Below are 13508 nucleotides of genomic sequence, written 5' to 3' on the forward strand. Positions count from 1 at the left end.
TATCCCTAAATTTTAATTTTGTGTCCTCACAGGGCTATGAGGACTGGCTTAGGCACAAGGCTGACAACGAGGTCAACGGTGCTCCTGTGTTTGTCGTTCGAAGTGGAAGCCTGGTCCAGACAAGATCCAAAAACATCAGAGTAAGACAACACAATATATACAGTCATGGTCAAAAGTTGACATACACTTGTAAAGAACATCATGTCATGGCTGTCTTGATTTTTTCAATAAGTTCTACAACTCATATTTTTTTTAGATAGAGTGATTGGAGCACATACTTGTTGGTTACAATCAATCAATCAATCAATCAATGTTTATTTATACAGCCCTAAATCACAATGTGTCTCAAAGGGCTGCACAAGCCACAACGACATCCTCGGTACAAAGCCCACATAAGGGCAAGGAAAAACTCACCCCAGTGGGACGTCGATGTGAATGACTATGAGAAACCTTGGAGAGGACCGCATATGTGGGTAACCCCCCCCCCCTCTAGGGGAGACCGAATGCAATGGATGTCGAGTGGGTCTGACATAATATTGTGAGAGTCCAGTCCATAGTGGATCCAACATAATAGTAAGAGTCCAGTCCATAGTGGGGCCAGCAGGACACCATCCCGAGCGGAGACGGGTCAGCAGCGCAGAGATGTTCCCAGCCGATGCACAGGCGAGCGGTCCACCCCGGGTCCCGACTCTGGACAGCCAGCACTTCATCCATGGCCACCGGACCTGTGTCCCCCCCCCCTCCACAAGGAAGAGGAGAAAAGAAAAGAAACGGCAGATCAACTGGTCTTAAAGGGGGGTCTATTTAAAGGCTAGAGTATACAAATGAGTTTTAAGATGGGACTTAAATGCTTCTACTGAGGTAGCATCTCTAATTGTTACCGGGAGGGCATTCCATAGTACTGGAGCCCCAATAGAAAACGCTCCATAGCCCGCAGACTTTTTTTGGACTCTGGGAATCACTAATAAGCCGGAGTTCTTTGAACGCAGATTTCTTGCCGGGACATATGGTACAATACAATCGACAAGATAGGACGGAGCTAGACCGTGTAGTATTTTATAGTAAGTAGTAAAACCTTAAAGTCACATCTTAAGTGCACAGGAAGCCAGTGCAGGTGAGCCAGTATAGGCGTAATATGATCAAACCTTCTTGTTCTTGTCAAAAAACATTCATGAATTTTTGATTCTTTTATGAATTTATTATGGGTCTACTGAAAATGTGAGGGTCAAAAGTATACATACAGCAATGTTAATATTTGCTTACATGTCCCTTGGCAAGTTTACCTGCAATAAGGCGCTTTTGGTAGCCATCCACAATCTTCTGCTTGAATTTTTGACCACTCCTCTTGACAAAATTGTTGCAGTTCAGCTAAATTTGTTGGTTTTCTGACATGGACTTGTTTCTTCAGCATTGTCCACACATTTAAGTCAAGACTTTGGGAAGGCCATTCTAAAACCTTAATTCTTGTCTGATTTAGCCATTACTTTGCCAGTTTTGACATGTGTTTGGGGTCATTGTCTTGTTGGAACACCCAACTGCGCCCAAGACCCAACCTCCGGGCTGATGATTTTAGGTTGTCCTGAAGAATTTGGAGGTAATCCTCATTTTTCATTGTCCCATTTGGCAGCAAAACAGGCCCAGAGCATAATACTACTACCACCATGCTTGACGGTAGGAATGGTGTTCCTGGGATTAAAGGCCTCACCTCAGCTCTATTTTTGTTTCATCTGACATCACATGGACAAAGATAAGACCTGGAGGAAAGTTCTGTGGTCAATGCTAAAGAAACAAGTCCATGTCAGAAAACCAACAAATTTAGCTGAACTGCACCAATTTTGTCAAGAGGAGTGGTCAAAAATGCAACCAGAAGCATACCTGCCAACTACTCCAGTTTTCCTGTAATTAGTACGGTTTTCATCAACCTATTCCGGGTTACGGTTGCAGTGATAAAAAATACGGTTTTTCATTAATTATTTTTTTTTAATTTTTTTTAAGTTTTATTCACGAAATTGCGTAACAACAATGACAATCGACACTGCTTCCCGTAACTTCCTATCGAGCCATTCCGAATGCCATGCGCGAGGCTATTTATAGCACCGCTGCCAAGCACGAGGCACCAGTTGCCATTGTTTCCAAACGAGCGAACGATCATGGAATCAGCCGGAGAAAAATCGCAAACGAGTCTTAAACCGAAAAGAAAACTGCAGTCATTCCGTGAAGAATATTCAAAAGCCTATCCGGGAATAATTATCCGTTCCAAAAAGGGTGAAAACTACGCGAATTGCACCTTGTGCAGACAAGATTTTTCGATCGGACACGGAGGAATTAGCGATGTAAAAGACCACGTTGGGACAACAAAACACAAGTCTAATGCCGTTGCTGGCGATACAAGTGGAAAACTTTCAACGTTTAGGGTTAGCCACAAAAAGGTAATGACACCAATGTTATCTATTGGAATTGTTTAGTACTGTTATACTGTTAAAAGTGTTTATACTATTTATGCTTTCAAGTCCAAGTTGACGAAATCTTGTTAAATGTTGACAGCATAACTACCAAAATACAGAAGTATGTCCTTAATATTTTTGCAGTGCTATTTCTGTTGAAAAGTTCAAATGATTACATTAGAGATGTGATGTGCCACTTTTCAAGTGTCTGATGGCTTAAATTAATTTGCATGAATTTTTCATATTTTGAATTCTTTTGAAAGGCTTACAAAAAAACTACATTGAATTGTAATTCCATGCTATTGACAGGACTATTAATTTTAATGAAGTTAGCTTACCATGTTTACAGTATGATCATTGTGATAGAAATGTGAATTTTAGGCACAGAATATTTTTTACAATTGAACAAGGCAGTAGATTATACAAGCTTGGACAGAAAGTTAATAATGACACCAATTTTTTTTTTTAATGGAATTGTTTAGTACTGTTTTACCATTTGTTTACTGTAAAAAGTGTTTATACTGTTTATACTTTCAATTAACAAATTGAAGTCTTGTGAAAGGTTGACAGGATAACTGGCATTAACTGTCAAAATAATTTCAAACTATTGAAGTTAGCTTACAGAATAAACATGTCAATCAACCCATATGATTTTTGCTGTAATATTTTTGTTTTGAAAAGTCACTGTGACTGATAGAAAAGTGATGGTTTTAGCAACATTTTAACCTGTCTGAATGCTAATAATCATTTTGCGTCGGGGGGCGAAGCCTGAACCCCCCACCAGGACTTTGTCCTGGACCTACCGGGGCCTGCGGCCCCTGGACCCTGGCTACTAGGTTTTTCTGATTTCAAAAGTTGGCAGGTATGGACTTGTTTCTTCAGCATTGTCCACACATTTAAGTCAAGACTTTGGGAAGGCCATTCTAAAACCTTAATTCTTGTCTGATTTAGCCATTACTTTGCCAGTTTTGACATGTGTTTGGGGTCATTGTCTTGTTGGAACACCCAACTGCGCCCAAGACCCAACCTCCGGGCTGATGATTTTAGGTTGTCCTGAAGAATTTGGAGGTAATCCTCATTTTTCATTGTCCCATTTGGCAGCAAAACAGGCCCAGAGCATAATACTACTACCACCATGCTCGACGGTAGGAATGGTGTTCCTGGGATTAAAGGCCTCACCTCAGCTCTATTTTTGTTTCATCTGACATCACATGGACAAAGATAAGACCTGTAGGAAAGTTCTGTGGTCAATGCTGAAGAAACAAGTCCATGTCAGAAAACCAACAAATTTAGCTGAACTGCACCAATTTTGTCAAGAGGAGTGGTCAAAAATTCAACCAGAAGCTTGCCAGAAGCTTGTGGATGGCTACCAAAAGCGCCTTATTGCAGGTAAACTTGCCAAGGGACATGTAAGCAAATATTAACATTGCTGTATGTATACTTTTGACCCTCACATTTTCAGTAGAGCCATAATAAATTCATAAAAGAAGCAAACTTCATGAATGTTTTTTGTGACCAACAAGTATGTGCTCCAATCACTCTATCACAAAAAAATAAGAGTTGTAGAAATGATTGGAAACTCAAGACAGCCATGACATGATGTTCTTTACAAGTGTATGTATTGTCCAACTTAATGCTAGACTACAGTTCAACTCATTAACTGCATGCGCACAATTCTCTTGCTTAAGCTTCACTTTCTCTCACTCTTAATCTCACACAGGTTTGAAGGTAAATTGCGTTTTACATATACTGTAAATTTAGATTTAGCTTTGAATTCTTTCAATACTGTCATACTACGGCTGCTCGTAAATTCACCAATTTGTGTTTTAAAAACAAAAATGCATGTAAAAAATTAACACTATTGTGTTTGTATGTTTCTGGCTTATTTGTGCAGGTGGGGGATATTGTCCGTGTGGCTAAAGATGAAACTTTTCCAGCTGACCTGGTGTTGCTATCATCAGAGCGTTCAGATGGTACCTGTCACATTACCACTGCCAGCCTCGATGGGGAGACTAATCTCAAGGTGCGTGCGTGTGTTTGTGAGTGTGTAAGTGGTAGTCAGAGCTGACCTTTAAAACCATGACTATTTGGTGTGGAAAAACTTGTGATAATGTTGCTGCAGCACCTGACCAATGTTACAGAATATTGCTCCTAATGTGTTAAAACTCCCCCCAAAATGGATTAACTCACTGGAATAAAAACGACAATATAACATACATCCATAAACGTGGATGCATATGAAAAAGTGCAATATATTTATCTGTACAGTAACCTATTTATTTATTTATTTATTTATATATGCACCTTATTGCTTTTTTATTCTGCACTTCCATGAGCTGATGTAACGAAATTTTGTTCAAATTTGAATGACAATAAAAAGGAAGTCTAAATTGTATTGGTCTTCAGAGCACTGCTAAAATGATCAAATACAATGATAACATATATGACATAAATGCCAGCAATTCCATTTTTAAGTTATTTGATTAAAATATAACATGTGTTTTTTTTCCTCAACATGTAGTAAAGCATGTTTTCATCTATATGTGTTGTTAGACTCACTATTCTGTGGCAGAGACAGCTGTATGCCAGTCCGTGACCCAACTGGAGGCCTTACAGGCTGTAGTTGAGTGTCAGCAACCAGAAGCTGACCTTTACAGGTAATTTAAAACTGTGTGTACCATACATGCACGTGTTACACGTGAAAATGTTGATAATAGAGAGGTCCGATAATGGCTTTTTTGCCGATATTCTGATATTGTCCAACTCTTGATTACCGATACCGATATATACAGTCGTGGAATCAACACATTATTATGCCTAATTTTGTTGTGATGCCCCGCTGGATGCATTAAAGCAGGGGTGCTCACACTTTTTCTGCAGGCGAGCTACTTTTCAATTGATCAAGTCGTGGGGATCTACCTCATTCATATATATAATTTATATTTACTTATTTATGAAATATATGTTTTTGTTAACAAGTTAAAGGTGTTTAATGATAATGCAAGCATGTTTAACACATATAGTTAATATTGTTAATACATTAAAGGTGTTTAATGATAATACAAGTATGTTTAATACATATAGTTAATATTGTTAACAAGTTAAAGGTGTTTAAAGACTTTTGAAAAGTCACTGTGACTGATAGAAAAGTGATGGTTTTAGCAACATTTTAACCTGTCTGAATGCTAATAATCATTTTGCGTCGGGGGGCGAAGCCCTGAACCCTCCACCAGGACTTTGTCCTGGACCTACCGGGGCCTGCGGCCCTTGGACCCTGGCTACTAGGTTTTTCTGATTTCAAAAGTTGGCAGGTATGAATTTGGAGCAGAGAACCTAGGAACAGTAGAGAATAGCAGAGAAAACTCTCTAGACTTGGAGCAGAAATACGTACGCATACGTTTCACTTCACGGGGGAAAAAAGATGGTAGTCTGTTTTCTCTGTTTCTCAGGTGCGCTGTGCAAACAGTGGCCCCATTCTGTTCCACTCAAGTTTTGCTTTCCTGATTTGCCTTAACCAAAATAATGATCCAGTTTCTACGGTTATCTTACTACCCCCCCCCCTTACCGTCCGTCCTCCCTGCTGTCACTTTTATGCTGCTCTCTCGTTAGCCTGCCTCTGTATAAGGAAATGTTACGTAAAAAAAATAATACTGCTATTTATTGCTGGGTGCAGAATTATGGGGACATACCGTATTTTCCGCACCATAAGGCGCCCTGGGTTAAAAGCCGCGCCTTCAATGAATGGCATATTTCAAAACTTTGTCCACCTATAAGCCGCCCGGTGTTGTAAGCCGCATCTAACTGCGCTAAAGGAATGTCAAAAAAACAGTCAGATAGGTCAGTCAAACTTTAATAATATATTAAAAACCAGCGTTCTAACAACTCTGTTCACTCCCAAAATGTACGCAAATGTGCAATCACAAACATACGTATATCAACATGGACAGAGCTGCGTGAAAAAAGCCACCCGGCCTCTTCGCGTAAACTTAAACTTACCTTAACCACTCGCTCATCTTTTCTTCATCCATCCCTTCGAGTTAGCTTTTATGATGACGCCGGCTGGAAAGGTCTCTTTTGGCAAGGTCTTCCTTTTGAATATCACCATGGGTGGAAGTTTCTGGCCATTAGCATGGCAAGCTAGAACCACAGTGAAGGATGACTTCTCATTCCCTGTGGTGCGAATATTCACCGTACGTGCTCCCGTTGTATCCACAGTGCGGTTCACAGGAATATCAGTTGCTGTGAAATAGTAATCCGTGTGCGGATGGAGAGATTGCGTCTTTTCATGAACCGGATCCCTGTCGTTTAGTAGGAGCCATTTTGTGGTCTTTACAGATGTAAACACACAAAGGAAATGAAACGTACGGTAATATCCGCGCGCTTTTTCTTCTTCTACACGGGCGGGTGGTTGCTTACAGTAGAAGAAGAAGCGCTTCCTGTTCTATGGGGGCGGGTGCTTACCTTGGCGGTTGCTTGCGTAGAAGAAGAAGCGCTTCCTATTCTACCGGGAAAAAAGATGGCGGCTGTTTACCGTAGTTACGAGACCGAAACTTTATGAAAATGAATCTTAATATTTATCCATATATAAAGCGCACCGGGTTAAAAGCCGCACTGTCAGCTTTTGAGAAAATTTGTGGTTTTTAGGTGCGGCTTATAGTGCGGAAAATACGGTATATATAATTTATATTTACTTATTTATGAAATATATGTTTTTGTTAACAAGTTAAAGGTGTTTAATGATAATGCAAGCATGTTTAACACATATAGTTAATATTGTTAATACATTAAAGGTGTTTAATGATAATACAAGTATGTTTAATACATATAGTTAATATTGTTAGCAAGTTAAAGGTGTTTAAAGATAATACAAGCATGTTTAACACATATAGTTAATATTGTTAACAAGTTAAAGGTGGTTAAAGATAATGCAAGCATGTTTAACACATATAGTTATTATTGTTAACAAGTTAAAGGTGGTTAAAGATAATACAAGCATGTTGAACACATATAGTTAATATTGTTAACAAGTTAAAGGTGTTTAAAGATAATACAAGCATGTTTAACACATATAGATTCCTTTCTTTCATGAAGACAAGAATAAAAGTTGGTGTATTACCTGATTGTGATGACTTGCATTGATAGGAATCAGACAGTGGTGCTGATAAGGTCTGCATTTTCGAATGGAGGAGAAAAAAAGTCCTCCTTTCTGTCCAATACCACATGAAAGTGGTTGGTTTTTGGCATCTTATTTGTCCAGCTTCCGTACTCCTTTGTATACACTTTACAAGAAATACATTGTCGGCAAACTCCGTAGCTTGCTAGCTTGTGCACGCCAGCTTTCTGAGACTCTTATTTTGGTAGCGCAGGCAGGATGAAGCAGAGCTTTTATTGTGCAGTCGGTCTTTGGAGTTTTGACGACAGGTACGGCGCCAGAGTCTGTTGAAATAAAGTGTTTCTCGTCTTCCAGTCGGTAATTTTAATGAGCTGGCAGCAGCCAGCGTCATCTCAGAAGACCCTCGGGTGCCGTGAATGTCAATCAAGTGACGAACGTGACGTCATAGTGAAGATTTATGATCGCTCATTTTTAGGACTATTTTTTAATGCCTGGCTGGTGATCGACTGACACACCCTCCGAGATCGACCGGTAGATCGCGATCGACGTAATGAGCACCCCTGCATTAAACAATGTAACAAGGTTTTCCAAAATAAATCAACTCAAGTTATGGAAAAAAAGTGCCAACATGGCACTGCCATATTTATTATTGAAGTCACAAAGTGCATTATTTTTGTTAACATCCCTCAAAACAGCAACTTGGAATTTGGGACATGCTCTCCCTGAGAGAGCATGAGGAGGTTGAGGTGGGCGCGGGGGGGGGGTGTATATTGTAGCGTCCCGGAAGAGTTAGTGCTGCAAGGGATTCTGGGTATTTGTTCTGTTGTGTTTATGTTACGGATGTTCTCCCGAAATGTGTTTGTCATTCTTGTTTGGTGTGGGTTGACAGTGTGGCGCATATTTGTAACAGTGTTAAAGTTGTTTATACGGCCACCCTCAGTGTGACCTGTATGGCTGTTGACCAAGTATGCATGGCATTCACTTGTGTGTGTGAAAAGCCGTAGATATTATGTGACTGGGCCGGCAGGCAAAGGCAGTGCCTTTAAGGTTTATTGGCGCTCTGTACTTCTCCCTACGTCCGTGTACACAGGGGCGTTTTAAAAAATCATACATTTTACTTTTTGAAACCGATACCGATAATTTCCGATATTACATTTTAAAGCATTTTTCGACCGATAATATCGGCAGTCCGATATTATCGGACATCTCTAGTTGATAACAAATGTTTTTTAAGGTCACGGTTCAGTCATGGACCAAAATACAAAACATTAACCTGGTTAACTCTTCTGTAAATGGTTGTGATGATTTTTAAACCGCTAACAGGTCATTTTTGAGTAAATCCATTTTTTAAATAAAGAATAAAAAATGTTATGTAAAAAAGTGCACCGGTGTAACAGTTAAACATTTTTTTTTTTTTCGTTTTTAGTAAATAAAAGTTACTTTGTCTTCGTCTTAAATATTTTGTCGGGAGTGGTGAAGAGTTTTAACAGAAGATTGGATTCTCCTTCACACTATCACTAGCCAACACTGTATTTTTTATGCATCACACTCGTAAATATAAATGACACTTTCCCTTCTATATTTAATGTGTACTGTGTTGGAAATTGTTACACCGCTGTACTGTACTCCAGGCCTCAAATTTGGACTTTTTCAGGTCAATGCAAGTGTTGCCTTAAAGGACGGCTCATATTTTAGTTTACCAAATCAAGTTGAAAGGGCACCAAGGCATGTCAATACATTTAAATAGACTGTATCATATACAGGTAAAAGCCAGTAAATTAGAATATTTTGAAAAACTTGATTTATTTCAGTAATTGCATTCAAAAGGTGTAACTTGTACATTATATTTATTCATTGCACACAGACTGATGCATTCAAATGTTTATTTCATTTAATTTTGATGATTTGAAGTGGCAACAAATGAAAATCCAAAATTCCGTGTGTCACAAAATTAGAATATTACTTAAGGCTAATACAAAAAAGGGATTTTTAGAAATGTTGGCCAACTGAAAAGTATGAAAATGAAAAATATGAGCATGTACAATACTCAATACTTGGTTGGAGCTCCTTTTGCCTCAATTACTGCGTTAATGCGGCGTGGCATGGAGTCGATGAGTTTCTGGCACTGCTCAGGTGTTATGAGAGCCCAGGTTGCTCTGATAGTGGCCTTCAACTCTTTTGCGTTTTTGGGTCTGGCATTCTGCATCTTCCTTTTCACAATACTCCACAGATTTTCTATGGGGCTAAGGTCAGGGGAGTTGGCGGGCCAATTTAGAACAGAAATACCATGGTCCGTAAACCAGGCACGGGTAGATTTTGTGCTGTGTGCAGGCGCCAAGTCCTGTTGGAACTTGAAATCTCCATCTCCATAGAGCAGGTCAGCAGCAGGAAGCATGAAGTGCTCTAAAACTTGCTGGTAGACGGCTGCGTTGACCCTGGATCTCAGGAAACAGAGTGGACCGACACCAGCAGATGACATGGCACCCCAAACCATCACTGATGGTGGAAACTTTACACTAGACTTCAGGCAACGTGGATCCTGTGCCTCTCCTGTCTTCCTCCAGACTCTGGGACCTCGATTTCCAAAGGAAATGCAAAATTTGCATGGTTGGGTGATGGTTTGGGGTGCCATGTCATCTGCTGGTGTCGGTCCACTCTGTTTCCTGAGATCCAGGGTCAACGCAGCCGTCTACCAGCAAGTTTTAGAGCACTTCATGCTTCCTGCTGCTGACCTGCTCTATGGAGATGGAGATTTCAAGTTCCAACAGGACTTGGCGCCTGCACACAGCGCAAAATCTACCCGTGCCTGGTTTACGGACCATGGTATTTCTGTTCTAAATTGGCCCGCCAACTCCCCTGACCTTAGCCCCATAGAAAATCTGTGGGGTATTGTGAAAAGGAAGATGCAGAATGCCAGACCCAAAAACGCAGAAGAGTTGAAGGCCACTATCAGAGCAACCTGGGCTCTCATAACACCTGAGCAGTGCCAGAAACTCATCGACTCCATGCCACGCCGCATTAACGCAGTAATTGAAGCAAAAGGAGCTCCAACCAAGTATTGAGTATTGTACATGCTCATATTTTTCATTTTCATACTTTTCAGTTGGCCAACATTTCTAAAAATCCCTTTTTTGTATTAGCCTTAAGTAATATTCTAATTTTGTGACACACGGAATTTTGGATTTTCATTTGTTGCCACTTCAAATCATCAAAATTAAATGAAATAAACATTTGAATGCATCAGTCTGTGTGCAATGAATAAATATAATGTACAAGTTACACCTTTTGAATGCAATTACTGAAATAAATCAAGTTTTTCAAAATATTCTAATTTACTGGCTTTTACCTGTAGTGGTAGCCATCCATAAGCTTGAATTGTTGACCACTCCTCTTGACAAAATTGGTGCAGTTCAGCTAAATTTGTTGGTTTTCTGACATTGACTTGTTTCTTCAGCACTGTCCACACGTTTAAGTCAGGACTTTGGGAAGGCCATTCTAAAACCTTCATTCTAGCCTGATTTAGCCATTCCTTTACCACTTTTGACGTGTGTTTGGGGTCATTGTCCTGTTGGAACACCCAACTGCACCCAAGACCCACAGTGTATTTTTTAAAAGAGGATATTTAATATCCATAACACAGGGCTAATATCTGTTGATCAATTTGCATACCTGCCAACTACTCCGGTTTTCCCGTAATTCGTACGGTTTTCATCAACCTATTCCGGGTTACGGTTGCAGTGATAAAAAATACGGTTTTTCATTAAAAAAAAAAAAAAAGGGTGAAAACTACGCGAATTGCACCTTGTGCAGACAAGATTTTTCGATCGGACACGGAGGAATTAGCGATGTAAAAGACCATGTCTAATGCCGTTGCTAGCGATACAAGTGAAAAACTTTCAACGTTTTTCGTCGCCCAAACAGATTCTTTGGATGTGATAAATGCCGAAGTTTTATTTACGGAGGCAATAATTGAGCATGGACTTCCAATCGCACTGGCTGATCACATGGGACAGTTAAATGTTTGTAATGCAACCTTTAAAAATCATTACGCGGTGATCGCGGTCCCAAAAATAAACTTTTCTTGCATGATAATGTCCAGAAAAACTCGCTTTATATTACTATAGAGTCCTTTTAACGAATGAGTTTGATGGTTTATCACAAACCTTAAATGAAAGAAGTCCTTTGTTCTCCTGCACCGCATGCGCTTTGGCCTTGCTTCGTGTTTGGTGCGCAATCCTGTCGGCTGTATTTCACAGCACGTCTTTGACAACTTGAAGTGGCATAAAACATTTAAAACAAGTCCAAGTTGAAGAAATCTTGTTAAATGTTGACAGCATAACTACCAAAATACAGAAGTATGTCCTTAATATTTTTGCAGTGCTATTTCTGTTGAAAAGTTCAAATGATTACATTAGAGATGTGATGTGCCACTTTTCAAGTGTCTGATGGCTTAAATTAATTTTCATTAATTTTTCATATTTTGAATTCTTTTGAAAGGCTTACAAAAAAAACTACATTTGAATTGTAATTCCATGCTATTGACAGGACTATTAATTTTAATGAAGTTAGCTTACCATGTTTACAGTATGATAATTGTGATAGAAATGTGAATTTTAGGCACAGAATATTTTTTACAATTGAACAAGGCAGTAGATTATACAAGCTTGGACAGAAAGTTAATAATGACACCAATTTTTTTTTTAATGGAATTGTTTAGTACTGTTTTACCATTTGTTTACTGTAAAAAGTGTTTGTACTGTTTATACTTTCAATTAACAAATTGAAGTCTTGTGAAAGGTTGACAGGATAACTGGCATTAACTGTCAAAATAATTTCAAACTATTGAAGTTAGCTTACAGAATAAACATGTCAATCAACCCATATGATTTTTGCTGTAATATTTTTGTTTTGAAAAGTCACTGTGACTGATAGAAAAGTGATGGTTTTAGCAACATTTTAACCTGTCTGAATGCTAATAATCATTTTGCGTCGGGGGGCGAAGCCCTGAACCCTCCACCAGGACTTTGTCCTGGACCTACCGGGGCCTGCGGCCCTTGGACCCTGGCTACTAGGTTTTTCTGGTTTCAAAAGTTGGCAGGTATGAATTTGGAGCAGAGAACCTAGGAACAGTAGAGAATAGCAGAGAAAACTCTCTAGACTTGGAGCAGAAATACGTACGCATACGTTTCACTTCACGGGGGAAAAAAGATGGTAGTCTGTTTTCTCTGTTTCTCAGGTGCGCTGTGCAAACAGTGGGCCCCATTCTGTTCCACTCAAGTTTTGCTTTCCTGATTTGCCTTAACCAAAATAATGATCCAGTTTCTACGGTTATCTTACCAACCCCCCTTACCGTCCGTCCTCCCTGCTGTCACTTTTATGCTGCTCTCTCGTTAGCCTGCCTCTGTATAAGGAAATGTTACGTAAAAAAATAATACTGTTATTTATTGCTGGGTGCAGAATTATGGGGACATACCGTATTTTCCGCACCATAAGGCGCCCTGGGTTAAAAGCCGCGCCTTCAATGAACGGCATATTTCAAAACTTTGTCCACCTATAAGCCGCCCGGTGTTGTAAGCCGCATCTAACTGCGCTAAAGGAATGTCAAAAAAACAGTCAGATAGGTCAGTCAAACTTTAATAATATATTAAAAACCAGCGTTCTAACAACTCTGTTCACTCCCAAAATGTACGCAAATGTGCAATCACAAACATACGTATATCAACATGGACAGAGCTGCGTGAAAAAAGCCACCCGGCCTCTTCGCGTAAACTTAAACTTACCTTAACCACTCGCTCATCTTTTCTTCATCCATCCCTTCGAGTTAGCTTTTATGATGACGCCGGCTGGAAAGGTCTCTTTTGGCAAGGTCTTCCTTTTGAATATCACCATGGGTGGAAGTTTCTGGCCATTAGCATGGCAAGCTAGAACCACAGTGAAGGATGACTTCTCAT

At 39.7% G+C, this 13508-nt stretch overlaps 1 protein-coding gene across 4 annotated transcripts in view; it reads left to right on the plus strand.

Annotated features, from left to right (window-relative positions):
• Positions 1-13508, plus strand: part of atp11b (ATPase phospholipid transporting 11B) — a 183507-nt gene that overhangs the window by 42401 nt on the left and 127598 nt on the right. For all 4 annotated transcript variants that reach the window (XR_009816853.2, XR_009816854.2, XM_061975516.2 and 1 more), the window contains exons 5-7: positions 33-140; positions 4339-4467; positions 4998-5101. Coding sequence is in view for 2 of the 4 variants with exons in the window: in XM_061975516.2 (XP_061831500.1) it covers positions 33-140; positions 4339-4467; positions 4998-5101 (341 nt within the window). In the remaining 2 variants the exon portion in view is untranslated. The remainder of the gene's footprint in view (positions 1-32; positions 141-4338; positions 4468-4997; positions 5102-13508) is intronic.

The sequence above is a fragment of the Nerophis lumbriciformis genome, linkage group LG14, assembly GCF_033978685.3.
Source record: "Nerophis lumbriciformis linkage group LG14, RoL_Nlum_v2.1, whole genome shotgun sequence".
Lineage (NCBI taxonomy): Eukaryota > Metazoa > Chordata > Actinopteri > Syngnathiformes > Syngnathidae > Nerophis > Nerophis lumbriciformis.